At 54.2% G+C, this 26,876-nt stretch overlaps 3 protein-coding genes across 9 annotated transcripts; 1 reads left to right on the top strand and 2 right to left on the bottom strand.

Moving 5' to 3' along the window:
• Window positions 1–29: 29 nt before the first annotated feature.
• Window positions 30–10,585, bottom strand: TNFAIP1 (TNF alpha induced protein 1). Of its 2 annotated transcripts, none has more exons than XM_039253207.1 (7): window positions 10,425–10,585; window positions 6,944–7,261; window positions 6,205–6,374; window positions 5,700–5,789; window positions 5,571–5,623; window positions 4,230–4,425; window positions 30–2,654 (listed from the first exon to the last, which is right to left on the bottom strand). In XM_039253207.1, the coding sequence occupies exons 2-7, from the start codon at window positions 7,146–7,148 to the stop codon at window positions 2,418–2,420; spliced, it is 951 nt and encodes a 316-aa protein (XP_039109138.1). In that variant the 5' UTR covers window positions 7,149–7,261; window positions 10,425–10,585; the 3' UTR covers window positions 30–2,417. The 2 variants fall into 2 exon arrangements, with proteins under 2 accessions (XP_039109138.1, XP_039109148.1); XM_039253217.1 differs by lacking the exon at window positions 10,425–10,585 and adding an exon at window positions 7,435–7,662.
• A 207-nt stretch (window positions 10,586–10,792) lies between these two features.
• On the top strand, window positions 10,793–17,758 carry IFT20 (intraflagellar transport 20). Of its 6 annotated transcripts, none has more exons than XM_039253254.1 (6): window positions 10,795–10,950; window positions 14,224–14,408; window positions 14,580–14,708; window positions 16,132–16,217; window positions 16,794–16,897; window positions 17,341–17,758. In XM_039253254.1, exons 3-6 carry the CDS (start codon window positions 14,582–14,584, stop codon window positions 17,420–17,422), a joined length of 399 nt encoding a protein of 132 aa, XP_039109185.1. In that variant the 5' UTR covers window positions 10,795–10,950; window positions 14,224–14,408; window positions 14,580–14,581; the 3' UTR covers window positions 17,423–17,758. The 6 variants fall into 6 exon arrangements, with proteins under 6 accessions (XP_039109203.1, XP_039109185.1, XP_039109179.1 ...); XM_039253248.1 differs by having other exon boundaries at window positions 14,187–14,408; XM_039253238.1 differs by having other exon boundaries at window positions 14,166–14,408.
• A 108-nt stretch (window positions 17,759–17,866) lies between these two features.
• Window positions 17,867–25,993, bottom strand: TMEM97 (transmembrane protein 97). The gene is made up of 3 exons (XM_039253228.1): window positions 25,760–25,993; window positions 20,147–20,291; window positions 17,867–19,121 (listed from the first exon to the last, which is right to left on the bottom strand). Exons 1-3 carry the CDS (start codon window positions 25,883–25,885, stop codon window positions 18,862–18,864), a joined length of 531 nt encoding a protein of 176 aa, XP_039109159.1. The 5' UTR covers window positions 25,886–25,993; the 3' UTR covers window positions 17,867–18,861.
• Between the last annotated feature and the right edge of the window lie 883 nt (window positions 25,994–26,876).

The raw sequence follows: 26,876 nt of genomic DNA, 5'->3' as shown, positions 1-26,876 counted from the left end.
GCCCCAGCCATGACCACTGTAAGCAGGGCTCTGTAACACAATTTTATTAGAAATTAGTGTTTGTTTCCATCACCTATGTTGAGCAACAAAGAATTGTCGTTATGTGACAAAGAAGTTCTGGGCCTTCCTTTAGGCAGGTATCAGTCAGATAAGAAATTGAATGACACCCAGTATGGGTACACGGGGTCACCAGCAGGCTTCCGGTTTTCTCAGAAACCCGTAAGGTCTGACCTTCACGCACGCTTTCTGTTTACTTTCCCCGGGCTGCTCGGAGTCGAAAAATAAAGCCAAGAGCTTCTTTCTGAAGGGGGCTGAGAAACTCAAAGAAAGTTCTCTAAGCACTTGTGCCACAAAGTCTGGTTAAAGAAGCTAAAGTTATGTCAGTGATTTCAATGTTAGTATTTTTCTTAAGACCAAGGAGATACTTTGCATCAGTCCAGGACTACTGTGCTTTCTCGGGAAGAGAGCAGTCCCCACGGAAATGGCTGAGGGCCGGCTGTAAATGTCAAAGCAGTAAAGAGAGACTGCTGGACTGGGGAGGTCAAAGGGCAGGTATTAAAATACCTCAGTGGGGAGCCGGCACTTGGAGCATTAGAAGGCTTCAGGAGGGCAGAGGAAGAAATAGGCCAGTGGCCTCTGGCAGGAGCATTCCGGCGTCTGTGGGAAAGCCACAAAGCCATTGCCGGAATGTGGCCACAGAAACGGATTTGTCTTCATCTTGTTACTCCAGCGAGGGCTGAAAGAAGTGTCTGAGCCGATAACCAGGGTGCCTTTCTTGAAAGTCTTGTTATTTTCAAGGCTGTGACAAGTGTAAATGCCTGGTCAGTCCCAGCCCCTGGCCCCATCATGTCATTTCAGGTCCTTGTGGGTGTCTACTGTCCTTAGCCTGGCATTTGCCCAGAGGCTCTATTGGGTCAGCCACAAGCAGGCCCCTTAGCTATGGTGACAGCAGGCAGGCGATGAACCTGATGAGCAGCGTTCCTTCCCGGGTGACTACTACCCAGTGGCCACGCTGTCTTGTCAGGCTGGCTGAACAGAGCCCTCCCTGAGAGCATTCCTCTGGAGAAGAATTTGGGTAAGCAGCCTCCCAAGGGCCAAGCCAAACAGAAGGCAGCGGACAAAAGCCCCGAGGAAGAACCTTGCACCCTTGCCCAAAAGCTGGTGCGTGGCCACGTGACCCAGTGAGAAGGAAACGAAGGAAGCTTTCAAGGGACTTCGGCTGCTCACGTTACCCCGCGTCCAGACTCTGCGCTGGGCAGAACCGCCGTCCTGGCCGGGACACGAAGCCCATAATAGGCGGTGGGGGACGGTGGTTATATGGCCAAGCACAGGCCACCTCGGCACAGAGCCGGGAATGCGGGGCTCGTGCTCACTGTCCTCGGCTGATGGGCATCCAAGAGCAGTGCCCACAGGCCCCACAGCCTGCCCACCGTGGCTCATGCTCCCAGCTCCAACAGCTCTCTGGTAAGTAAAACAAGGCACGCCTTGGAGGTGAGGGCAAGAGAATTGGAAAGAGCCATCATGTGAGGCCCTAGGAGTCAGGTACGTGACCTTAAGACATTGGGGTAAAAGGTCCTTTCTCACAGTCATCATCAGGACCCCAGTTCCCGATTTAAACATCCTTTCTTCCTGTGGGCTCTCTGGGCCGGCTGCTTGGCCAGCCCGGCAGAGCCAAAGCTAGTAAATTGGTTTCGGTGGTGGTGGCTTTGCTTTTATTGCTTCTCTAGCCCCTCTGATTCTGTGGGAAAGAGGGGGTTGGGGTCAGAAAAAGATGAGGGGGTCAGGGCAGAATACAAATCTCCTGAATAAAAGTACAAAGTGCTTTAAAGAAACTGATCCCAAAGGCATCAAAAAAGGCCAAGGGCTATGCCCTGCCCACGGTGAGGGCACCCTTGAGGGGTAGCCCAAGTCACCCAGGGCCCTCGTTGTTAAAGATTTAAAACTATTCATTTTCTAGATAATTTGTTAAAAACCAAAACTGTGAAGGCTGTGCTTAAACACCATAAGGGAAAAGGAGCCCCACCTTCCGAGAGAGACTGGGCCTCCCCAGCACCGGAATGAACCCATTCCCCGTGCACCTCAGCAGAGGCCCAAAGGCAGCCCCTCGGTGGAGCGAAGGGGCCAAGGGGAATGCTCTCGTGGGAGGTGGGCCGGTCAGTCCGTTCACCCCGGGGGGGCGGCAGCGGCTCGCTGCCAGGAAGGCCGAGCAGAGGGTCCAGGACTCCGTCACCTTGAGGGGCTCGGGGAGCGGGGCAAAGGGAGGGGGTCCCTCTCCTGCCCAGGCCCTCGAACTCCCTGTCGTGCCTCCGGGTGCTGGGACGGAAACCCAGGCGGCAGCAGCGCGGGGCGGCCAGTGCGGCAGGGCTCCCCAGGAGGGGAGGCGGGGCGGCCCGTGCCCTGCCTCCCCCGGGGTCTTGTCAGTCGCGGTGGGAAGACTGGTGGCCGAGCTGCCGGTCGTCGTAGGTGCTGTAGCGCTTGACGTGGATGCGGCGGACACGGTCCCGCAGTTCGAAGGCCTCCTCATCTTCGCTGGGGGAGGCCTGGCTGCGGCTGCGGCTCGTGGCCTCCAATAAGGAGTTGTCGGGGACGCGGGGGGTCTCGTAGAGGAGGACGTTGAGAGTCTCCTCATAGATCCGGGCCTCCGGGAACTCCACCTGGGGGCGGGGGGCGAGAGAGCTGAATGAGGTTCCATCCGACGGAGGGAGCAACATGGCGGGGCCCCTGGCTCTGGGCTGCCTCCGTGAGGCCTCCTGAACTCTCCCACGAGACGGCCGGCTTTCTGTCTCGTGAGGGAGGGGAGGGCTCTCTCTGAAGACATGAGGAGATGCACCCTGTGGGCATGAGGGTGCCAAAGCCTCGCACGCGGCCCATGCCCCGCCCAGTCCCAGACCAACGGACTGGTTATGCGGAGAGGTTAGGGTCTTGGCTTTGTGGTCAGACCTCGGCTTAAATACCGCCCCACCATTCACTAGCTGTTGTGCCTCAGTTTCCACATGTGTAAAAAAATCATGGTTAATCTTTACTTCAGAGTTGCGGACGTTACATGAAAGACGGGGTGCCTGGGTGGCTCGGTCGGTTGAGCATCTGACTTGACATTGGCTCAGGTCATGGGCCTGGGGTCACGGGATCGAGCCCCACATCACACTCCTGGCACTGCCTTGAGATTCTGTATCTCTCCCTCTGTCCTCCTCCCCAACTTGTCCCCCCCCCAAAAAAAGGATGGCATTCAAGGCACCTGAATTCTAGCCTAACTTGAGCTTCTGTTCCGTCAGCTGTCAAATGGGGAGAACAGTCCAGATCAGCCTGTCTCACAGGTGTGGGAGGAGGGGTCAGAAAGTTCACAAATGAGAAAGTGCTTAGGAAGAAGGCAGGTGTCGCTGCCACTTCCACAGTGTAACCAGCCCCCACAGACCTGTCCCTGACTCGACTCCGCTGACACGCGCACATGGGAGGCCTCACCCCCGAAATGACAGGAGGAAGCAGGGCTACCTCCTGGAAGCTGTCCTTGCCCAAGCCCCAGACTGCCCAGCCAGAGGCATCGCAGTGGCCAAGCAGCTGCTCCACAAGCTTGGTGGCTTTGAGCCCCTCACACATTTAACTGTCTCCGCCCCCACCCCCAAGTTGTCTTCCGGGCCCAGCAAAGCCCTGCTGCCTCCGTGACACACCCTCTTGGGGTGGCCAGGTCCCCGCCAGCTTGCAGCCCTGGAGAATGGGGTTCGCAGTCTGTGTTAACTGTCACCTGTCAAATCCCTCCTGTACCCGGCGCCGCGTGGTCACAGCAGAGGCTGCGCTGAGTGACCAGGGACCCGCAAGCAGCAAGGGCCAGAGGGGACAGCAGAACAGCCACTTCCACCAGCCAGCCTGTACTGCCTCTCCTGGGAGCTGTCTCACGTTCGTTCTGCTTCCGCCGAATTCCCACTATCGTTCCCGCGTTTGCAGAGGAGGAAGCTCTAAGTGGCTTATGCGGCGTCAGAAAACTGGTAAATGGCGGAACCAGAATTCAAACCGGAGCTGGGCCAGCTCCAAAGACCCGGTCCTTTCCCCTGTACCACACTGTAAGCGCTCCCCAAACTTCTGGAGCCGTCCGGCACCATCACGAAAGTTTCGGGGCAACAGAGCAAACGGGACACCTCATTTGCTCCCTGTGGTGAAAGGCACAGCTGAGGCCGCGCTGCTATGTGCCGCCACCCCCCCCCCCCCCCCCCCCCATGCAGAGGGAAGCCCCTCACCTTGGTCTGTTTCTTCTCCGTGGCGTACACGATGGAGGTGCAGCACACCTCTGCCAGCTTGCGCCCCTGCCCGTAGAAGGACCAGCAGCAGATCTCGTCGCCAATGACATCCTTGAGGAACAGCACGCGGCCGTTGAAGCGCAGAGACAGCTTGTCAAACAGCTCGATGTTTTTCAGCAGGTGGTCGTCGGAGTTGCTGAAAAACCCACGAAGGCCGGTGGGCCGGGGAATGAGGTTCCAGCACAGGAGAGGGGCTAGCTGGGGGCCTCCCTCTCTGCCCCTCCCCATCACACACAACTGAGGGAAAGCCAAGATGCCGGGGNTAAGTATACACTGTATTCCCCAAGGATCAACCTTCAAATTATATGGACTGTTGTAGTCGTTGCTAACCACACAAGAGGTGGGGGGGGGGGGGGGGGCCTCCCTCTCTGCCCCTCCCCATCACACACAACTGAGGGAAAGCCAAGATGGGGGGGGGGGGGGGCGGGGGGCAGGAAGAGAAAGGGTCAAGGGGCACCCTCTGGGTTTGGGGGTCTGTGAGGATAAAGAGGGGAGTTGGTTTTAAGTTAGAGCAGAGAGAGGGGCGCCTGGGTGGCTCAGTTGGTTAAGTGTCCGACTTCGGCTCAGGTCATGATCTCATGGTTCGTGAATTCGAGCCCCGCATCAGGCTCTGTGCTGACAGGGTGGAGCCTGCCTGGGACTCTCTGGCTCTCTGCCCTCTCCCACTTGTATGCACTCACGCGGGTGCTCACTCTCTCTCTAAGTAAATAAGTCAACTTAAAAAAAAAAATCATATATAAAAAAAAGTTAAAGCGGAAAGAACTGAAGGAGGGAGGTCTCCTCTCATTAGGCCCAGAAGGAGGGAGGCTGGCTGCCATCGAGGCAGGAGGCCCCCCTCCCTTGCTATGGGGGTGACGCTGGGAACATGTCCGTCCACAAGACTCCCCGAGCCTGTGGCCTTCTGGGTCGACCTAACCGTGGCCCGGCCATGAACACAAAGGCCGGCCTAGGCCGTGTCCGCCTCATGAGATAACGCCGGGAAAACACCCGGCGCCCTGCCTGACACGACGCGTCGGGGCGGAGGCCTGTTCCACGCGCATTCCCATCTATATCCCCAGCCGGGGCCCTGCGCCAGGTTCTAGATGCCTCTGCCCTGACCTCCCTTCTCCTCTCCGTTCTTCCCTCCTGAGACGCAGCCCCTCGCCAACCCTGCCGGGGGGTGTGGGCGGCTTCTCTTGGGTCTGCCGCCCCGCTGCCGGCTGCCTAGTCCTTCTAGCTACTTCCGCAGCCCTGCCCCCGGCTCCGGCGCCCGCCCCCTCAGCCCGCAGACGCCCACCCTACCTGGTGTAGGAATACTTGTTGTTGCTTCTATTGTACAGCAGCTTCACCACGGGCTGGGAGGGAGGAGAGCGTGAGGGCCGGGCCAGGGTCCCGTCCGCCCCCACCCACAGCCCTCAGAGGTGCCGGTACCTTGGTGGAGGATTCGATGAGCTTCTCTTCCTCTTTCAGGGATGTGACGATGGGGATGTTGCACACAGGCTGGTAGGAGTCCTTCTTGTCCTGGGTGACACACACAGCCGAGGATCTTTTTTGAGCTCTCCTGCTCGCCAGGCTAAATCAGGCTTTCCCCAGCAGCCGTCCGAGCCCCTGTGCCAAGGCCACCCTCTGCTTGTTGAGATATCTGGCAACAGAAACTGCCAGCTGGCGGGCGGCACCCCGTTTCCAGAAAGCCTAAAATCCGGATATCGAAGCGTAGAAACTGGAAGCTGGGCTTAGTCAAAACGCCGGAGTCGGTCGCCTCACAAACGGACCAGCTGCCGGTGTCCTTGGCCTGGGCACCACCTCCCTGGGGCACCTAACTGGGTCCGGACTCCCCGCACCTGTCACACAGCCTTCCGGGAACTGGACCCTGACGTCCCCGAGGCAGACGCCCAACTCCCCACCTCCTCGGCCTGACTCAACCGTATCCCCGTACCTGCAGGGCAGTCTGGCACATGTTTACCAGCCCCTGAATGAGGTAATATTTTGCTTCGGCCATCAATTCTTTGATTTCCTGCCGGTTTTGCGGGAGGACGATGGTGTCATCTCGGAGGTAACTCAAAATGGTGCCTAAGTGCTTTCCGCATCGGTCTATGAGGATCCAGCCTGGGGATTCAGACAGGCCCCAGACAGTGACTCTCTGTCTCCAGGCTGCAGGCAGCAGGCAAAGGCCACCTGATAAGCCTGGCGGCGGGTGGTAAGCTCATGAGCACAGAGTGCCCGCCACGGGGTCGCAGAAGCGGGACGCTACCTCTAGCTCTTAGGCCTCTGGCTGTTCTTCCTTCGACCAAGAACTGGCACGTGCTGTGGGGACAGAGGCTCACAGGACTGCTCAGGACCACCTCCCGGGAACGGAAACCCCTGAGCCCTGCCTGCCTTCCGGGTACTGCCCAGTCACTACCGCAATGGTTCCTGGAAGAATCTAGTCCTCCGCGAACAGTTAAGGAGTACAGATCTCCTCCCTGGAAAGCCGGTAAGCACGCATCATTCTACGTGCAATTTCGAAGAATCCCGAAGCTCTACCGAGGACTCCAGGTGAGGGAGTCCCGTACTGGGTTACCAGGAAAAGCCAACCTAGAGTCTAGCTCTTCTAGGCGTAAGCCCTGCCCCAAGGGCACTTCCTCAGGGACACGTCCTTCCCTCCTTGGCCAGCCCAACAAGCCCCGATGCCTCACCTTCTTTGTCGGTCAGCACCTCCATGCGCCCGCTGAACATGGCCTTGAGCATGGTGTCATGGCGGGTCAGCGCCCGCACCGTGGTGTAGTAGAGGGAGCCGCCCACATTGAGCTGCACGTATTTGTTGCCCAGGCCTCCTCCCTTGAAGCCGCCTAGCTTGGGCTTGGCGCCTGACGCTGGGCACAGACAGGTGTCCCCTGACATCTCCCGCTGCAGGTAGATCACCACACGGCAGGAGGTCGGCTTGGCAGGCTCCGCCGTGGTGGAAGGATCACGAGTGAGCGGCCAGTGGAGGCCAGAGCCTCATACTCTCGGCACTGTGAGCAGGAGACGGGAGAGGAGACAGGAGTCAGCGGGCGACAGCCGTAGGCCGAGAGGGGCCAGGAGACCACGTAGCCATTCTCTCCTTGACACGCAAACGGCAAAGGAAGACCCTCCTGCTATTGCTTCCGGTACCAGGAGCCAGCACAGTCCCCCAGAGCCCGCTCACCAGCTCAGCAGAGCCTCCCTGAGACTCGGCTCAGCTCTAGGCGGCAAATGGTCTAGCAAACCCCTGAAGTTAGTCGGAGATGCTGGAGGAACAGATAGGGCAGCGGGAGTCTGCTCCCTGGGAATCCACCGTCCAATGCCAGTTATTTTCTCCCCAAGGTTCCCAGGAGCCAGAGGGACAGGATGCACTTCCTTTCTAAAAGTTCCAGGCGCAGAAGCAGCCCTTTCCAGTCTGGCTTCAGAAAGGAAAGTAAAAGCAGCTTCAGGAGAGCATGGAAGGAGCCAGGCTGGAGGCCGCCGGCCCAGTGTTCCTGGCAGAGGTTACACTGGCTCCAGTGGCGTTTCCTGACCTTCCCCTTTCATGGCTCCAGCCTTGTCCCAAGTTCCTGAAATTGTCACCAGGTTTCAGGAGAGAACAACTACAGGATGGCTATTTTTGCTTCTTTGTTCCTGAGGGGAGGCCCAGCCCTCTCTCTTCCTTTCTTTCTGCCCACAAGACTGGGGAGAAGGAGCTCCAAAAGATCAGATGATAAATCTGAAAGCAACTGATTTGGGAACTGAAGCGCCGATAGGCATTTATAGGAGGGAGGAGCAAGGACACAAAGGAGGGCACAGCCAGCTCACCCCTTGTGATCGAGATTCTGCCTTAATGCTTTGGTTTCCTAAGGAATCACTAACTCATTCATTCACCGGGGGAAAAAAAAAAAGCCAGCATGCACTGCGTGTTTACTATGTTTAGGTACTAATCTAGGGACTTAATATATATACATTACTTCATTTGATTCATTCAGCAATAAAACAATACTGAGCGCCTACTATGTTAAGCAGTAGAGACAGAGGGATGAAAAGATACTGACCTTGCCTAGAAGGAGTCCAAAGAAGCATCACAATGTTAACAAGAACAAAAATAAGGAGAGTTGGCAGTTATGTGCCAGGCACTGAGGATACAGAAGAGAATAAGTCATGGCCTCATGGAGCTTACATTCTAGGGAGGGGGAAGCCAGACAATAAGCTAGCCAATGAACACATAAGCGAGCAATTCTAGAAGGTAAGAAATGCAGTAAATAAGCTGGTGATAAGAGAGTGACTAGGGCTTAGTACTAATTGGTACAGGGAAAGCCTCTTTGGGAAGGCGACATTCCAGCTGAAGGCTGAAAGCGCATTCCAGACAGATGGGAGAGTTAAGTGCAAAGTTTCTCAGTCAAGATACGAGTTTTAGAACAGAAACAAGGCCAAGATGTCTAGTGCGCATCTTGGCTTGATGTAAAGCCAGGTAACGCAGGGGCCGGATCCTACTAAAGAGTCTGCATTTTAGGAAGGAGACGCCTGGGTGGTTCAGTCGGTTGAGCGTCCGACTTCGGCTCAGGTTGTGATCTCACTGCTGGTGCAGTGAGACGCGGGATTTGAGTCCCGCGTCGGGCTCTGTGCTGACAGCTCGGGGCCTAGAGCCTGCTTCGGATTCTGTGTCCCCCCCTCTCTCTGCCCCTCCCCCGCTTGCGCTCTGCCTCTCTCAAAAATAAATAAGCATTAAAAAAATGAAAAATAAATAAAAAGAAACAAAAATTTTTTAAAGAGTCTGCATTTTGCATTAACTGCAACGGCAATCGACTGGACTGTCTTAAGCAGGGGAGCGTTAGAATCCGAGTTACTCACACTTCGAAAGGATCACTGGCTGCCGTGTAGAGAACGGACAGGACCGTTAAGGGTGCAAGAGAGCAAGTGGGAAGACCAGAGGAAGCAGCAGCGTAGGCAAGAGATGAAGGCCTGGACTGCAGTGTTGGTCACGGAGCCAGAGAAGAGGTGAAACTACCTCATGTAGTTATCACGACACGCAAACATTTACAGTTACACATTGCGCCTGCAAGTAGAATCCAGGAGCCAAGGTGGTGCTTCCCCAACTTTACCGCTCTACTGTCTACAGGGGCGCTTAGCACAACGCCAGGCACCGTTAGAAGTATTTAATCCATGTCAGTTTGTCAGACTGAAATTGTCCCCCAAAAAGATTTAGGTAGGTCCCTAGGAAGGATGTCTCAAAAAAGGGCCAGAATGGGTGCTGTGTGCAGTTCAGGATTTCTTCTGAATTTCTGAGACCCATTTGCCTGGAGGATGAGATGATCTCTCACCTGCGGAATGCCCCATGAGTAAGTAACACACGAATAGTAGGAAATTGCCGCACCTTCCTCCACCCACCCCAAAGGAATAAATCCACTCCTTAACAGGTTTTAGCAAGTTCCGCGCGTATTTTGTGTCTCGCCCCGATTTCCCCAGGATAAAGACAGCGGACCTATGCTGTGCCAAAGTAAAGGAACTCAAAGGCCAGGCGGTGGCCAACGGAGCCTACAAAGCGGCTGCTTTGAGCCCCCAGATGACGTCAGCTCAGATGCCGCCCGCTCAGATTCTTCCCAGGCCAATGGGCTCCAGGAATCTTGTGGCAGGTGACGCCCCAGAAAGTAATTCCAGTGAGAATGAAGTTTCCACGGATAGCCTCAGTGCTGTTCCTTCCGGACTTTGTGTGTGGATATTTGGGGATGCCTGCCTGGGGCTGAGGGCGTATCCGTCTCTCTCAGCGAGGCTAATGGGAACCTAAGCAGAATAAAGGGCAGGAAAAACAACCACGGCCATGGAAGAAGGTGGGGTCCTAAAGGAAGAAGGACCCAGAAATCCATCACACAAGGTGGTGGTGGGGCGGGCGGCCGATCTCGGGTGGAGGGGGCGGGATCTAGCAGCAATCTTAGGTATAAATCTGAGGCTTCGTCCAAAGGGTCTGGAAAGATCTGGCGGGACCCAACCTCTCTGTGGTCTTCCCCAGCCTGCACCCCTCCTCACCACCGAGAAACGGACCGATTCTGACACCCATCCCAGCGGAAGATTGAGCTCTCCATCTCCCCTACGCCGTTCCACGCCTTTTTCCCCAGGACTGGGTGGGGCTCCCTGCTCCAGCCCCGGGCCCGTCCATCCTGTCCCCCAGGGCATCCGCAGCCCGGCTCTCACCGTCCCCGGGGGGCGCCTCTCCTCCTAGCTGGGTTGCAAGCCGACCCCGTGCCGCCCTGGGCTGTGGCCGCCTGCCCGCCAGCAATCCCGGGCTGTGAGCTCACATCCTCCGCCCGCGCGCGTACCCGCCCCGAGCCGCGGCGCAGCCCCGCCCGCCCCGCGCAGCCCGGGACTCTGAGGCCGGTCCTGCCCGGCACCCAATCACGGGGGAGGGAGGGGCCCGCGGAGAGCGCACAGCTACTTCCTGCAGCCTTTCCGGCGCAAAGGCCTCTGGATCTTGTAGGCAGTCGCCCCCCCCCCCCCCCCCCCCCCCCCTCGTGGGGCTCTGTTTCCCAGCAGGCTTTGCGGGCTGGGCAGGGTGAGTGCTTCCGCCGTCAGGTGATGACGTGTGGGTAAACAGGTCCAGTATCCGTGGCAGCGGCTGAGGCCGGCGGGCGAGGAGGCACCGGCTGCCGCTAACCGGGGAGAGAAACTGCCTGTCGCAAGCAGCCCGGGCCGCAGCGCGCCGCCGCTACGGGGTTGGCAGGTAGGCAGTGACTGCGGGTCGGGGGACGCGGGCGGACCCCGGGACGAGTGAACCTGACAGGCCGAAAGAAAACGTGGGGATTCCGCGCGATTCTTTGCGGGGCGGTGTCACGCCCAGCTTGGGCCTGGAGCTTAAACGCGCTGATGGTGCTCGCCACCGTCTTGTGAGGAAACTGCGGTTCAGGCTTTTGCGTAGTGTGGACGGCCAGCTCCGTCACCCAGGTCTTCCTAACTGTACGCCCCGCGCCCCTTCCCCTCGCCCCGCCCGCGGCGCCTGCAGTGCGGGGAGTGGACCTGGGAGAGCCAGGGGGCGGAGAGAGTGTCGCCGGTGTCCTCGCCGGGGAGCTCCGTGCGGCTCTTGTGCCCGGCGTTCCTCAGATGCCCAGACACGCACGTGTGGTGGGGGTCGGGAGAGAATCTGATAGTTGGCCGTGAACCCTCACCCTACCCTCCTTCTCCCGTCCTATCCATCTCACTACTCTGCCCTCCAAACATCCAGTTGGCGCTCAAGCCGCATCCAAGGGAATCTTGGCCGACTCTTCTTCTCTCGTCCCCAAACCCTTAACGTTCATTCAATCCTTTACTAAATGCTATCACCTAGACTCACATGACATCGCGAAGTGGACCGCTTTGTTTCAGCTCCAAGCCTTGGTTACCGCAACAGCCTTTTCTTTTTTTTTTCTTTTTCCTCTTTCCACATTCCTTCCACAAACATTTGCCGAGTTGCAGGCACTCGGTGTGTGCAGGCACCGTGCTAGATGCGAGGGTTACAGTGATGAACAAGGGAGGTGCGGCCCTTTCTTCTGTTCCCTCCAGTTCATTCTCCATCCCGGGTCTCAGTGATCATTCCAGAAGGCAGATAGATCTGTGCCACTTTGCTGAGAATCTGCGGGCTGTCCGCTACCCTTATGAGAAAATCCAAGCTCACGACTGCGCTTTTCAGAGCCCGCCGTGAACCAGCTCTGGCTTCCCCGTCTAGACTTACCCTGTTCCGCACTCCACCTTGTCCACTGGGTTTGAACCACACTGGCCTTTCGGTTCTTGGAATGCGTCAACTTTCTTTCAGCCTCAGGATCTTCACCTAGTGTTTTCCTTCTGCCGGGAATGCCTCCTCCCCGCCTGGCAAACTTTGGGATGGTCTTTGGGGCTTTTATTGAGACACTCCGGGCCCCATATGGGTTGTGTCCTCTTGCAGCAGCTTCGTATGACACCCTGTGCTTTTCCTCATACTGTTGTCACAGTTCGTGATTCTTTGTTTCCTCTCTGTCCAGAGGTCAGGAACTAAAGCATCTTATTCAGTACTGTGTCTCCAGGGCGGGGGCGCAGAAGATGTATCTGACTAAATGCCTCCTCTCAGGGACGGGAGTGGCCGTCGAAAAAGATTACTTGCTCCCTCGGGTTACTGGAAGCTTTCTAGAGCAGTGGGTCTGATTAATCCCCTGGTAGGTGTTCGGTGCTCAGACTGTATGTGTTAATGTCACGGAACAAGCAGGAAGAGAGAACAGATCTTTAAAAAAATTTTTTTTAACGTTTATTCATTTTTAAGAGGGAAAGAGAGATCCCAAGCAGGGGTAGAGAGGGAGACACAGAATCCGAAGCAGGCTCTGGGCTCTGAGCTGTCAGCACAGAGCCCGACGTGGGGCTCGAACCCACACACCGTGAGATCGTGACCTGAGCCAAAGTCGGACACTTAACTGATTGAGCCACCCAGGTGCCCCGAAAAGAGAGAGCTTTTTTAAAAAAAAGCTGGATTAAAATTTAAAAACAAGGGCGCCTGGGTGCCTTAGTCGGTTAAGCGTCCGACTTTCGCTTAGGTCACGATCTCGCGGTTCGTGGGTTCGAGCCCCGCGTCGGGCTCTGTGCTGACTGCCAGCTCAGAGCCTGGAGCCTGTTTCAGTCTGTGACTCCCTCTCTCTCTGACCCTCCCCTGCTCATGCTGTCTCTCTCTCTCTCTCCTAGAAATAAATAAAACATAAAAAAAAAAATTAAAAAAAAAATTTAAAAACAAAAAATAAAAAGAAGGACTTAAAGGGACAACTATATATAAAAAAATAAAAAGCTTGATTAAAAGGAAGCCTGGGATAATTAAAATGTTGCAAGAGGAAGAAGATGCTAGCCTCTTTCCTTCCGGTGGGTGAGAGGCTCTGGGCCACCGTCATACCCAGTGTATGGACATGCATTAGTCGACCCGCAGTGTTGGATGCGGTACTTCCTTTAAATTTTTGAATTCAGTGCTTTCCTTTAAAAATCAGATTTCACGTATAAATCTGGCTGTCTTGAAAATTCAGTCCTGATCACTGTGGGACTTAATTCTTTTTTTTTTTTTTTTAATTTTTTAACGTTTTTATTTATTATTGAGAGAGAGAGAGACAGAGCATGAGCATCGGAAGGGCAGAGAGAGGGAGAGACACAGAATCTGAAGGAGAGCCCAGTGCGGGGCTCTAACTCACAAACCGCGACATCGTGACCCGAGCTGAAGTCGGACGCTTAACCGACTGAGCCACCAGGCGCCTCTGTTTTATTTTGTTTTGAGCCAGAATGAGGGTGAGTTTTCAGCGTTTCCCAGAATCGAGGCATCCTTTGGACCAGGGGCGTGAGGTGGCCTGGGAGGGGAAAGGATACCCCTGGTGGTGCTCCTGCCTGCAGAAGGAAACCCCAATTCCGTGGCTTGGCGCACACGATCTTCCTGATCTGGCGCCAGGCGACCTTTTCAGCCACACCGTCAGTCCTTTCATACTCTTTCAGTGACTTCAGGCTTTCGCTGTTTTCTCTGATTGGAGCGCCTTTCCCCAGCCTCCTTACTTGGTATGTTCTGGCTGGTACGTCATTTCCTTTTTGTGTTTTCTGCTAGAAGGAGACTGAACCAACTATGGGCCTAGTTCAGGCAAGTGTACGGTGGCCTGTGGTGTACATCGTGGGTAATGGTCTTCTCCTGGTTTATTTTTTTACTCTAATCTGAAATTCACGCAGATTTCCTCTTTTGCTTTCGGCGTGACTTTGCTTTTGGTGCGATCCCAGTACTGTATTTGAAAAGCTTTCTCATGTCCTTTTGGGTACACAGTGGGGGGCTAAGCACGCTTATGACTGCTCACACTTCGTTCCCATGCTCCTCCCTCCCCCCAAGCTGACTGCTCTGTTCTCCGGCACCTGAGTGATATTTCTGTGAAAGCACTTCACACAGTATACTTTGCAGTTTACGTGTCTGTCTTCCTCCAGCTAAACTATGTGCTTCTCCAGGGCGGGCACCATGCTCCACTCATCTTTGTGCCCCCAGCATCTAGCAGTGGTGGCCTGTAGCAGGCCCTCAAGAAATGTGTGTTGAATGAACGGTGCCTGTGACAAGCGGCTGGACTTTACTCTTTCCTGACCTTTGCTCCTATGACACACCTCCTCCCGGCTGCCACTCTCAGCCCTTCCGAGCCGAACTTCTCTTCTCTAGGGAAGCTGGAAGGGAAACAGGTGAGGCTCGGAGAGATGGAGGCAGAGGGAAGGGGCGCCTTCGGAGGAGGAACGTCTGGGTTTTTGGCCTTGGTGTCTGGGTGGGGGGGGCGGGAGCGGGGCTGGGCCGGGAGCAGACATTTCCTTGGGTGGCTGGGAGGTGACGGGGGATTCAGGCTGGTTTCTCCACAGCTATGGCCAAGGACATCTTGGGTGAAGCAGGGCTGCACTTTGATGAGCTGAACAAGCTGCGGGTACTGGACCCCGAGGTTACCCAGCAGACCACGGAGCTCAAGGAAGAGTGCAAGGACTTTGTGGACAGTGAGTGTCGTCTGGGGAGACGTGGGGCCACTCAGCTTTGAGCTGTTCCAACTGTGCCCCACCCCTGCCCCCGCCCGAAGCCCTTGTCCCAGTCACGGCCCTCTGGGAGTCGTGCCTGGCCTTTATCAGCTCCCATGTACTAACCCCCTCGTCCGCCTGCCCCTCTCGTGCGCTCACGTGGTCCCACGCACAGCACAATCAAAACACATGGTGAAATGTAGAGAGGCTGTCCCGTCTTTTGATCGTTTTGCTCTCGGAAACCTTCATGGAAGCAGAACTTCATGGAAGCAGAACTGGGGCTTGGGGGTGGGAGAGAGCTACGTACTCATGATTTGATTTCTTGGAAGAAATCGTTTTCTCAGTCGCGGGGTTATCATCACTTGGAGTGAAAATGGATTAATTAGAGTCTGTAGAAGTAGCTCAGAGGACTCAGTGAAGTCATTTTTGTTTTTAATTAAAAAAAATTTTTTTTTAGAATTGTATTTATTATTGAGATAGAAACAGAGCATGAGTGGGGGGGGCGGGCAGAGAGAGAGGGAGACACAGAATCTGAAGCAGGCTCTAGGCTCCAGGCTGTCAGCATAAGAGCCCGATGTGGGGCCTGAACCCACGAACCGTGAGATCATGACCTGAGCCAAAGTCAGTCGCCTAACCAACTGAGCCACCCAGGCACTTCAGTGAAGTCATTTTTTTTAGCTAGATCCCCAAGACACCTCGTGTCCCAGCAGGCAAGCAAGCCCAAGGGCAGGGAGTAGAGCACGTGTAGTGAAAGCGGGATTTCTGGGCCTTCCGGGCACTCCGTAGTCTGTAGAGAGCTCCACGGGCAAAAGGTAGCTTGGCCTCCTTGGCCAGTCTTCCGACTGCATGTCGTCCCTCCTCCCTGGGTCCAGTTCGCTCCTCAGTAGAACGAGCGAGGTCCCACCACACCCAAGGACATTGAAAAAAGCGAATGGGAGATTAGGCAACTTAAAACGCTGTGAGCTCTTTATTAGCTCTGGTCACAGGAGGCAAACCCCGGCCCCCACCACCACCATTAACTGAAATCTAGGCCTGTATTCACGTCGTGAGTCAGTCCTTCCCTGCACATGCCCTTTGCGCTTCCCCTCCCTCCTGGGGAGGCAGGAGGGGTCCGTGTGGAGGATGGGCCCACCAGGAGCCTCTCAGACAGAGGTTAACAGTCACTGGCTGGCTCAGTTGGGACTCGAGGTCCAAGTGTGCCCTGGTCTAGCTCCGAGCACCGGCCACCCTCCACCCTCCTCGGGGGTTAGCCCGAGGGTGGAAGAGTCTGGGCCAGCACGCTCCAAACTGTCTGGACACCAGTGAGAACGGGCTGTTCGGCCTGCTTTCTCGCCACAAGGGAACACTAAGGGAATGATAATGCAGCGAAAATAAAACACTTTATTTGTTCTTCTTTCCCTACAAGAAATTGGCCAGTTTCAGAAAATAGTTGGTGGTTTAATTGAGCTCGTTGACCAGCTTGCGAAAGAAGCTGAGAATGAGAAGATGAAGGTAAGAGGGATATGCATGCCTTCTCAGTCTTGGCCTGGGACGCAGGGTTCACCAGCCTCCCGCCTGCCCACTTGACTTTTACTTGAGGAGGGGGTGTGGGATGATTTTAGTTCATTAAAACAGGATTTTAAGTGGCAGTTCCCAGGCAAGTTAACCTCCTATCGAACTCTTATGCTAGTACACGTTATTATTTCCTTTCATGGTCACATCACTGAGATGGGTGGTTTTTTGCTTTTGTAAGTGAAGGCGGCATACGTGTGTGGGGGGGGGGGGGGAGGCTGGTCAGTGACCTGGCAAAGGTCACAGGGCTAAATGGTGCCCCAAATAGGCCACTAACACCGTGTGCCAGATGCCGGGGATACTCGCAGACCTGCTCCTGAGCTGCAGTGCAGGTCCCATTGGGCACGTGGGGGACCGTGCAGTTAATCCCCCTTCTTACCTGAAGCTCTGGGGCTCGAGTGTCTTTCCCCGGCTGGGCACTGAGCTAGCCCCCATGCGGCCCTTCCTTGGCTGAGGACTTAGCTGAAGAGGGTTTGGATGAAGCCATGACCTTCTCTGGCAACACTGTTTCTCTAGGCCATCGGTGCTCGGAACTTGCTCAAATCCATCGCAAAGCAGCGAGAGGCCCAGCAGCAGCAACTGCAAGCACTGATAGCAGAAAAAAAAATGCAGCTTGAAAGGTAAGAGGTTATGATGTAAAGCAAGCTCTTTGCTCAACTACAATTCTATTTTTCCCTGTTGAATGGCCACCTTCGTCCTTATTCATCATCGTGCTTTTGGGAATAGTGTCTCGCTTGTCCTCTGATTTGAAGGCTTAAAAAAATAAAACCATGTTTAACGAGAAGGAAAAAGAACACCTTAATACAAAACCACCTCTGGTAGTTTGAGAGTGTGAAAGCTCAGGGAGCGACTGTCCATGAAGCTGGCCAGTCCCCCTAAAGGAAGAGTGGCCCTGGGTTGGGGGGGCTTTGCCTCTTCCTCTCTCTCTCTCACCCTAACTGCTTCATTACGAACTCACACCATTTCTTGGGATCGTTTGAATCACATATATTCTTCTCTAGAAGAATCAAACCCCTGGTTTCTTTCACCCATTTTTAGGGCTTCTAACAATTTTGTCTTTCAGGTATCGGGTTGAATATGAAGCTTTGTGTAAAGTAGAAGCAGAACAAAATGAATTTATTGACCAATTTATTTTTCAGAAATGAACTGAAGGTTTCATTTTATAGCAGGCGGGCAAAAAACACCCCCCCCAAAACCCCTCTGTACCATCCCAGTGACTTGACCAGTGGCCCAAGTGTGCCCTTAGAGATGGCATGGGGAAAACACAGCACCTCCGCAGGCAGTAAGCAAGCGGGGGGCCGGCGGGGGGGGGGGGTGGCCTGCTGCAGATGTCACCAGACATCTGCTGGTCAATTACCCAGTGGGCGCGGTGGTCTGGGCGTTCTTAGCCTGAACTGAGCTGTCTGTACATTCTGATCTTTTTTTTTTTTTGTAAATTCACAAAGCTTTCAAAGGAAGAGCAATAAATTATTGTTTTCAAATGACTTGACCTGCCTCTTTTCCTGTTGCCCTTGAAGTGGACATTGAACGCCTTGTCAGGGAACCCGGGCCGCTCGAGCCCCCAGGCCACGAAACAAACCAGGCAGGGGTCAGCGGCTCCCTCTGTTTGGACGAGACACAGATGGCACACGATCGTCCCCTCAAGCAGACCAATATGGCTTGCGAGCAAAACAGATAAAAAGAGGAAGGGCCAGTTGCCATTTTCCATGCGTCACACAGAGTTTGTTTTTCAGCTGGCCTTGAGCACAAATTTAGAGAAAGCTAAGAAACACCAGTGAAGAGACCCCGTACTGACACAACAGACGTGTCACACCCAGCTGCCCTTCCACTCAGAGGACAGGCCAGGAATGACGATGCACCTCTCAGGGAGGGTGACGTTATCCCACAAGAAGCACGCTTCTGGCTCGGCTTTGAGACCCCAGACCTCAGAGCGGGCCTTACGGGAGACGGTCTGTAAAAACAAGGTTTTTAAGGAGACTTGAAAGAAAATCTTTTCCCGGATGACCTGTTTAAGACAGAAACAAGACACCTTCCAGTTCAACCCATTTCTGAAAGTCAGGCCAGAGCTACCCATTGAGCAAAACCAAGTTTAAACCTCTCACGGAACCCGTTCCCCGCACCAGAGGTGAAGGCAGACACACCAGGATATCGTTTTTAATGAGTATTAAAGAGGCATCATTTCGAACTGAACGGTGGCCTGAAACTGTTGCTGGTCAATGACAGGCCGTGGAGAATCCTGCATCGGGTTTAGTCACCTGTCCATTGTGGGTCAAGTGACTCAGGAATGTGCCAGGCAGGCCACGTGTCTTGAAGTCCATCCAGTTTCCGGTCTGCTCCTGGTTGCTATGGGACCTGGGCACACGGTGAGGCGCCCTTCGTCCATCCTCAGGCGACGGGGCCGCAGGTGCCAGTGTTCTCAGAAGGGGAGGCTTTGATGGGGCTCCTGCTAGTGCCTTGCTTTGGGGTGTTGCTGGTGTGTTTCAAACGTTACTGAAAAACATGGGGTCTGAGCAGTTTTCCGCATCCTGGGTCCACCATGAAACTGCCCTCCGGGCAGCTCCCGCCGGGCCAGCAGTCACCGCTCTCATTTTTTCTTTCTCTTCTCCTCATGCTTGTAGTAGGGGCTCCGCAGCATGAAAAGCAGGAGCATGAGAGGGATGAGAAAGTAGGGGGCATAGACAGACACGAGGGTCAGTCGTTCGTGCAGAGTCTTAGGTCCTGTTCCTTTGAAGCCACTGGCTTTGGAGAAATCCTCGAATAGCAACGTGGAGAGAATTGGCACTAACGTTGTCATGGTGTGAACGGAGTAGATGATTGCAGGGGTGCGGATCCACCGGCAGCCTCCTGGAGTCGGGGGTGGGGGGGAGAAGAGAAGGAGGGGAGCGTTAGGTCGGGGCGCGACTCCAGGGCCCACCACTCTCCACGCTTGCCCCGTTTCCACGGAACCTGCCTCCTGTCTAAGTGCAAACAAATGCAAAACCCGATGTGTTACGCTGTCTAACGCACAGTGCTGGGGCTCTAGCCCACCGACTGCCCAGGACTGAGCGTGGGGGGTGGAATTTAATTCCAAAAAACTCTAGTGGGGCGCCTGGGAGGCTCAGTCGGTTAAAAAAAACTCAGTGGGGCTTCTGATTTCGGCTTAGGTCATGATCTCGGGGTTCAAAGATGGATTTGGAGGCTCCAGTGGGAAACTGGTGGTCCGAGCTCAGTTACCATGTACATGTTTATGGCCACCATCTTTATAAAAGCGTTAGCCTCACGGGAACACTCTAAGAATAAATGAGAAGTTAAGCCCTTCAGGGATTAGCTTGGTGCTACCCAAATCAGCAAAGTAAAAGCCAGTGCTAAAATAAATTCTGCAGGGGTAAAAATTAAAAAAAAAAAAAAAAAAAAAAAAAGACAATAAAAAGGAACAAGTTCAATCCTTTTTAAGACTTTTTTAAAATGCTTATTTTTGAGAGAGAGAGAGAGAGACAGAGTGAGTGGGGGAGGGGCAAAGAGAGAGGGAGACACAGAATCTGAGGCAGCTCCAGGCTCTCAGTTGTCAGCACAGAGCCCGATGCAGGGCTTGAACTCACGAACCGTGAGATCATGACTTGAGCCGAAGTCGGATGCTTAACCGGCTGAGCCACCGGGCGCCCCACACCTGGAAAGATTTCCAGGTGACTGAGCAGTCAGTCGGCTCCACTAACCACAGGCATCCACCTGAGCCACATCGATGTCCCTTTACAAGATCTCTCCTGGCCATTCCCGCCCCACCCTAGACGACCCTCATACAAACTTCAGGGACCACTCTCAGAGACACTCTCCCAAAAGACATCCAGGACCAGATGTCACAGCAAAAATGGGATACATCCCCCGCCACCAACCTTTGAAGAAGGCGTAGGCTGCTACGGGAAAGAAAGGCAGCTGAAACACAAGCTCGCAAAATAGGAAGGACTTAAACCAGGCCGGGGGATCCTGTAGCAGAGGGTCCCTGAACTCCTTGGTATACCACTTCAGCAGGTTTCTCAGCTGAGGAGAGAGAGAGAGAACAGATGAATCCATCACCCGGCAGCTCCCCCTCCCCGCACCTCGGGAGAGCCTTCAAGGCCCCATGGCAGCCCAGATGGCCCCTTCCTAAGGACTCCCTAGCTGGGACTCGAATGTCACCTCCTCCAAGCTTCCCTCAGCTCTGCCAGCCCCTCTGCTACCGTGGCCACACTGGCTCTCCCTGTCAGCCACTGCAGGGAGCAACAATACCTAGCGCTTAGTAGGCTATTTTTGAAATTAACACACAGGAACAATGTAGCTGCCAAGAGTATCTTTCCTGGTAAATCAGGGACAGCCATGGAAGCAATCCTAACACTTGTCCTTGAACAGGAGCAGCTGCACACCAAGTTCTCAGGGCCAGGCTGCCTCAAATACAGAAAAGAATGGAGTTTGTCTTTTTTTTTTTTGGGGGGGGGGGGTGGCGTGGAATGGAAGGGAGAGAAGTTTAGCTGCTATAAAGACGCAATTTCAGACAACGGAATCCCTAAATCTCAAGTCCCTCCTCATCCTTAACTATTGTAGCTCTGCAGACTTCTGTTAGGAGACCCGCAGGGTATTTGTAGAACAAACTACCCAAACCACAAACTATAGAGCACCCAGGCTATGTCAAGGCTTGCGGGTTAGCAGTGGTCGTTCTGGCTTGGGGCCCACATTCCTAACTACACTGTTAAATCAAAAGAGGCAGATCCAGGGGCGCCTGTGTGGCTCAGTCCGTTGAGTGACTGCCTCTTGATTTTTCACTCAGGTCATGATCCCAGAGTTGTGGGACTGAGCCTGGAGCCTGCTTAAGATTCTCTCTCTCCCTCCGCCCCTCTCCCCGACTCATGCGCTCGCGTAAGGGGTGGGGGGAAAGTTGCAGACCCATGGCTACCGTCAGAGGAAGGCAGCAGGAAGGTTTGAGGTTGCCCATTCTGTGCCTTTAAGGGCCCAAAGCATAGTCTGTCACACTTGACATCCCAGAGATGGCGCGGTCTTGACACATGCATATCCAAAGCCAAATATATGTCTTGATAGTATGACAAATAAAGGGAACTTCTGATGTAAGGATTTAGCTTGCAATGGAAAAGCCATTTTTTTCCATTGCAATATTTTTCCTGTTAATTTTTAATCAAAAGATAAAGGCTCACCATTGTGAAACAGCTAAAACAAAGCTTTAAGCAAATATCCAGAAACAAACATTCTGCCAGCATGATATTAATTTCAGGAAGGCTCCGGCTAGATTACCAACATACTGACCGAGTGATATCGAATTTGTAATTGATTTGATACTGAAATTCACAGCAATACCCTTAGCTTCCTTTTAGGCACCTTTCAGGATGGTCAGGTGGCAGAGAGAATTCATGAAGGTTAAGTCACTGCACCTCTCCTGGGCTCTCTTTCCTCATCCATAAAACAAGCGACCTTGACCAATGTTTTTTTTTTTTTTAATATTTTTAATGTTTTATTTATTTCTAGGAGAGAGAGAGAGACAGCATGAGCAGGGGAGGGTCAGAGAGAGAGGGAGTGACAGACTCCGAAACAGGCTCCAGGCTCTGAGCTGGCAGTCAGCACAGAGCCTGACGCAGGGCTCGAACCCATGAACCGCGAGATCATGACCTAAGCGAAGTCGGATGCTCAACCGACTAAGCCACCCAGGCGCCCCGACCAATGCTTTTTAAGATCTATTTTTGCTCTCTAGATTTTCTTAAAAGAATACTGGAGAATGACCTGCTTTGAGGATTTACCATAGAAATGAAAAGGCATTCTGGTTTGAATTTCATTTTCTATTCAATTTGTATACAGTCTCTCAGATCAAAACTTAAAATCATCAAGGGGTGCCCGGGTGGCTCAGTGGGATAAGCATCCAACTTCAGCTCAGGTCATGATCTCACCGTTCGTGGGTTCAAGCCCCACACCAGGCTCTGTGTTGACAGCTCAGAGCCTAGAGCCTGCTTTCGATTCTCTCTCTCTCTCTGCCCCTCTCCCACTTGTACTCTCTCTCTCTCAAAAATAAACATTAAAAAAAATTTTTAAAAAACGACCAAAAAATCCCCCCAAACTTAAAATTACGGAATCAGTCAGCTCATGTGATAATCCATTAGGATCCTAGCACCTGCCCCCAGTCACCTATGAGCCTCACGATGCCAGACCTGGACTAAGGGCAGATGGAAGGCAAAGGACAGGTCCCTGGCAGCGTGACGGACATTGTCTGACTCTGAGTGCTGGCTCTGGGCAAAGCACTTAAATCTTGCTGAACCTGTTTGCCCATTACAGTACTTACTTCACGAATGGGAAGATAAACTGAGTTGATGTACGTGGTCCTTAGAACAAGGGCAAGCACATAGTAAATGTGACAGTTACTTAACTGAACGTAATTAACACACATATGGAGAAATTCAAGTTTGATCCTGTTAAGATCTCAGCAACTGGTCCTCAAAAACTACTCTTATTAGGTTAAGTCTCCCCAAACGGTTTATACCTGACTCACATTGGACTCAACTTACCATTGTTATCCATTACACTACTGACCTGGCCTATGCACAGGGATTTTTTCTTTTTTTAGGTTATATTATTTTATATTTTTTAAGGCCACAGTCCATTTTTTGGAAGTTTATTTCTTTGATGAAGTTTATTTATTTGAGAGAGAGCCCGTGGGCTCGTGAGTGGGAAGGGGAAAAGGGAGGGGGGGAGAGGTGGGGAGAGAAGGAGGGAGAGGGAGGGGGGAGGGGAAGAGATAGAAGGAGAGGGAGGGAGACAGGGGGAAGGAGAGAGACAGGAGGAGACAATATGAATCCCAAGCAGGGTTTCTCTCTCTCGAAGGGCTTGAACTCATGAACCATGAGATCACATGGCCTGAGCCGAAAGCAAGAGCCGGTTGCTTAACTGAGTCACGCACGGGCCCCTGCACAAGGATTTCTAAGCCAGGAGTGCCACCGAATGATCCTGTACTTCTCTACCTGGGAATGAGAGCACAGGTGACTTCACACCCACAAGCTCACTTGATCCTTATTTAAATAGAACCAACGAGGCCCAGCTGCTGGCGATACTAGAGGGCTCTGCCCCTCCTCTCCACGTTCCAATCCTAAATTCGATATCATTTCACAGTAAGAGGTTTTCCAAGTGTTGATGGGCTCAAAGCGAGGAAGATTAGCCCAACCACTATGTGATCTCCACAAGCATTTTCGTTCTAGGGGCAATCCCTCCTATTGAGGGATGGCAGACACAACGGATGTTAAGATTTGGCGTTTTTTTCAAAGAGAGTCTGCGAACAACTCAAGGCTTTTATTACGATCTTCCCCATAAGGAAGCAACACCACCATCAATCTCTAGTCCCAGGCAACGAGAGTGAAGAGACAAGAGCCCTTCCAAAGCAGGACGCCCGTGTGTCGCCGACACCCGGCACGCACGTACACAATTTCTGGCCAGGTCCTACTTGCAATGGCCCTTGACCTTTTGCAAGTAAGTCGTCATTAATAAAAACTGAGAAAACGTTCCCGAATCAAAGATGGAAGTTTAAGTGCGGTCTTTACGGTGCGGGACACATTTTCGCCGTATCTGGGGGTGGTAAAGCAAGGGCTTGTGGGGACAGCACAGGCGGAAAAGATAGAGCAGCAGCAGCTGTTGGGTCTAGAATACCTGGAGTAGTGTAGGTGCCCAGCGTTAAAGGGATTGATCACATCAAAGCCTAAACGGGCAGGCTGCCTGAGCTCTGCTGGCCACCCAGACTCAAACCCACAGCTGAGGCTCCTTCAACGCAGTTAGCGGCTGGAGCGGAGCTGTGGCGACCTGCTGAGAAAGTGGGTGCCACCTGGGTCTGTGTGGCAGGCCGAACAACCGTTCCCAGAGCACCTGATCTCTGGAAGCTCTGAACGTAACCTGATAGGGCAAAAGAGACTTTGCAGATGTGATTAAGTTCAGGGTCTCGGGTCCTGAGCTGCGGGGGAGGGGTCATGCTGCCTACCTGGCTGGCTCTCAATGTAACCGCAAGTGCCTGGGTAAAAGTGGGGCAGAGGGAGACTGGATTCTAGAAGAGGCGGCAGCCAAACGGTGACAGAGGCTGAGATGGAAGGGATATGGCCACAAGCCAGGGCACCCCGGCAGCCACCACAGAACGGGAAGAGGCAAGGAACAGATTCTCCCTTAGGGACCTTCCAAGATCCCCCTGCGCCCGCGAGATTCGCCTGCAACTCTGGCCTCCCAAACCCTAAGAGAACAGATGCTGTTTATGGCCATTACGTTTCTGGTAGTTTGTTACAGCAGCAACAGGAAGCGAATACACCCTGTGTGCCTGGGCTTGTAAGTTAACTCACTCTCTTACTCGGCGGGTGAGGCTACAGAGCCCTGACTTGCCCAAGCCGCTGAAGCATTTCTTGAAAGAACCACGGCTCCAGACTGCAGTCCGATGCTCTTGGACTTGCACACCCTCCCTGTACTTTTCCCAAGGAAAGATAGGTCAGAGGTCTTCCCAGTTATGCTTGGGATCTAGGAGCAAACAAGACGACTATGGAGTGGGAATACATCGCTGAGCATGGTCACACCCCTGGAAAAGCCCATGGGAACTAGAGACGCTCCTCCCAGAAACACAAGGCACACGCAGTTTTGCACACCCCATCAGGCGCTCAGGGGCCTTAGGTCAAGAACTCCTGCTCTGCAGAGAAAAAGCACCTGAACAGGCAAAGTCACATCTTCAGGCAGACAAGTCATCTTGCCCCCAGTTGTGCAGACCGTGTGGACCAGGACAGGACAGGGTCTCCAGGGAAGAAGGCTACAGGGTCCAGACATGAAAAGACCAGGGAAAAGAAAACAGGGGCTCTGAAGAAATGCAAAGCATTAAAGCAAAGTCTGGGATAAAGACTACTCGTCAACAACCAGGACGTGGGGCTTTTCGCCTCTATTTCTATTCAAGTGATCAGTCTTCCCTGAACCTAATTAAAAGGGCTGACGTGCAAAGGTGTCGTTAATTTACTTCCGAGCTTTTGAAGAGGCTGGAGCCCAAGACTGAGGTAACGACGACCCGCGAATGCCCTGTGTTGTGGGTCTAATGCTACTTGGACTATTTCTCTGGGATCAGACGCTATCTTAAAGCTCTTCCAAAGAACACACAAATCCAACACGCGATTGGGACACTGGTTCATCCAGGCTCCGTCCCTCAAATACAAGTGACCAGAGGTGGGGTGTGAGAGTCTCACGCATACCCAGGGAAGAACTGTCTTTAAAGGGACCAGAGCAGCTTGGGGAACGCTCTGGGCCAACGAAAACCCCAAGCAAGACGTTGAGATGAAGGGTAAGGAGGGGCCGGGGCATGGGAAGGGAGGGAGGGAAAGGCGCGGGGAGGGGTGTGTGTGCAGAACCCTGGCGGGGGCGGCGGGAACGGGGAAGGAGAGGTCTTGGGGACGCCGGGGAGGGACCGCAGCGCGCGGAGAGGCCCCAAGCTCAGCGACCCCGCAGTCTGGACCGACCGTCGCCCTCACCTCGACCGGGTAGAGTTCGCGCGGCAACACCACCTGCAGGTCCAAGAGCAGAGTGATGGGGACATGCGACAGGAAGTAGAAGCCCAGTAGCCACTCCAGGCCGCGCCGGACGCCCAGAGCCCCCATTATCGATTGGTCGCGCCGGTGAGGAGCCGAAGCCGCGCTGGCCCGGAACGCCGACGTGGGAAGTGGGCCCGGCCCGCGCAGGGTCCCAGGACTCCGCGCCCTGACCACCCGCCCCGCCCCCGGGAAGGGCTACGCCGACCACTCCCATTGGCTGGCTGCAAAGCCCCGGCGGGCGGGGCGCTCGCCGCAGGGCACGCCCATTGGCTCGTACAACTATAGCGTGTCGAGGAGGTGTCCCGCAGTCCATTTCCATTGGCCGTTGGGGGCGCCGCGTGGAACGGGGGCGGAGCTCCTCGCTGGCCGCCTCGGGCATGCGGCGTGCGGACTGAGCGGGACGCGCCGGGCTGACGTCCGCCGGGCTCTGCCGCTAACTACGTGGCGCGCTGTGGTCCCTTTCGCTCGGCACCCCATTGAATCACTGCAGACGTGTGACGGTTACTGAGCGGCCCCTGTGTGCTGGGCCACGGGCGCTCGTGGAGGTGGAGCTCCTACTGCAGCCGCGCTGCCGCAGACCCGGGCCGGCCGCACAGCGCGTTGTGATGCGCCGGTGCGGCATTCACGGGCCGTGGGAACACCCGCCAGGTCCCAGCCCCGCCGAACCTGAGGGGCCTGGAAGCCTTCCGAAGGTTGCCTAGGAGAGAGTCAGCTTCAATTAAGCAAGAAGCACAGGGATATAGTAAGAGGATGGGCAGGTCTTGGCGGGGACAGGGATTGGCTGTGATGAATGGGGGAGGATTTATTCATTCTGCAAAGATTTTTTTAAATTCATTTATTTATTTTGAGAGAGAGAGAGAGAGCGCGCGCACAAGTAGGGCAGAGGGAATCCAAAGCAGGCTCTGCACTGTTAGCGCAGAGCTAACCGTGAGAGCTAAACCGTGAGATCATGACTTGAGCCAAGTCCGCCAGTAGCTAAGTCACCCAGGCGCCCCCTGGTTCCGCAAATACTGATCTTTAGCTGTCTGCTAGGCCCAGCCATTCCCTGAGGAGTGGG

Source organism: Hyaena hyaena, unplaced genomic scaffold (genome assembly GCF_003009895.1).
Source record: "Hyaena hyaena isolate Hyena2069 unplaced genomic scaffold, ASM300989v1 scaffold_10, whole genome shotgun sequence".
In the NCBI taxonomy this organism is placed as follows: Eukaryota; Metazoa; Chordata; class Mammalia; order Carnivora; family Hyaenidae; genus Hyaena; species Hyaena hyaena.
The sequence above is the reverse complement of the archived record's forward strand: the minus strand, read 5'-3'. Positions and strand labels throughout refer to the sequence as shown.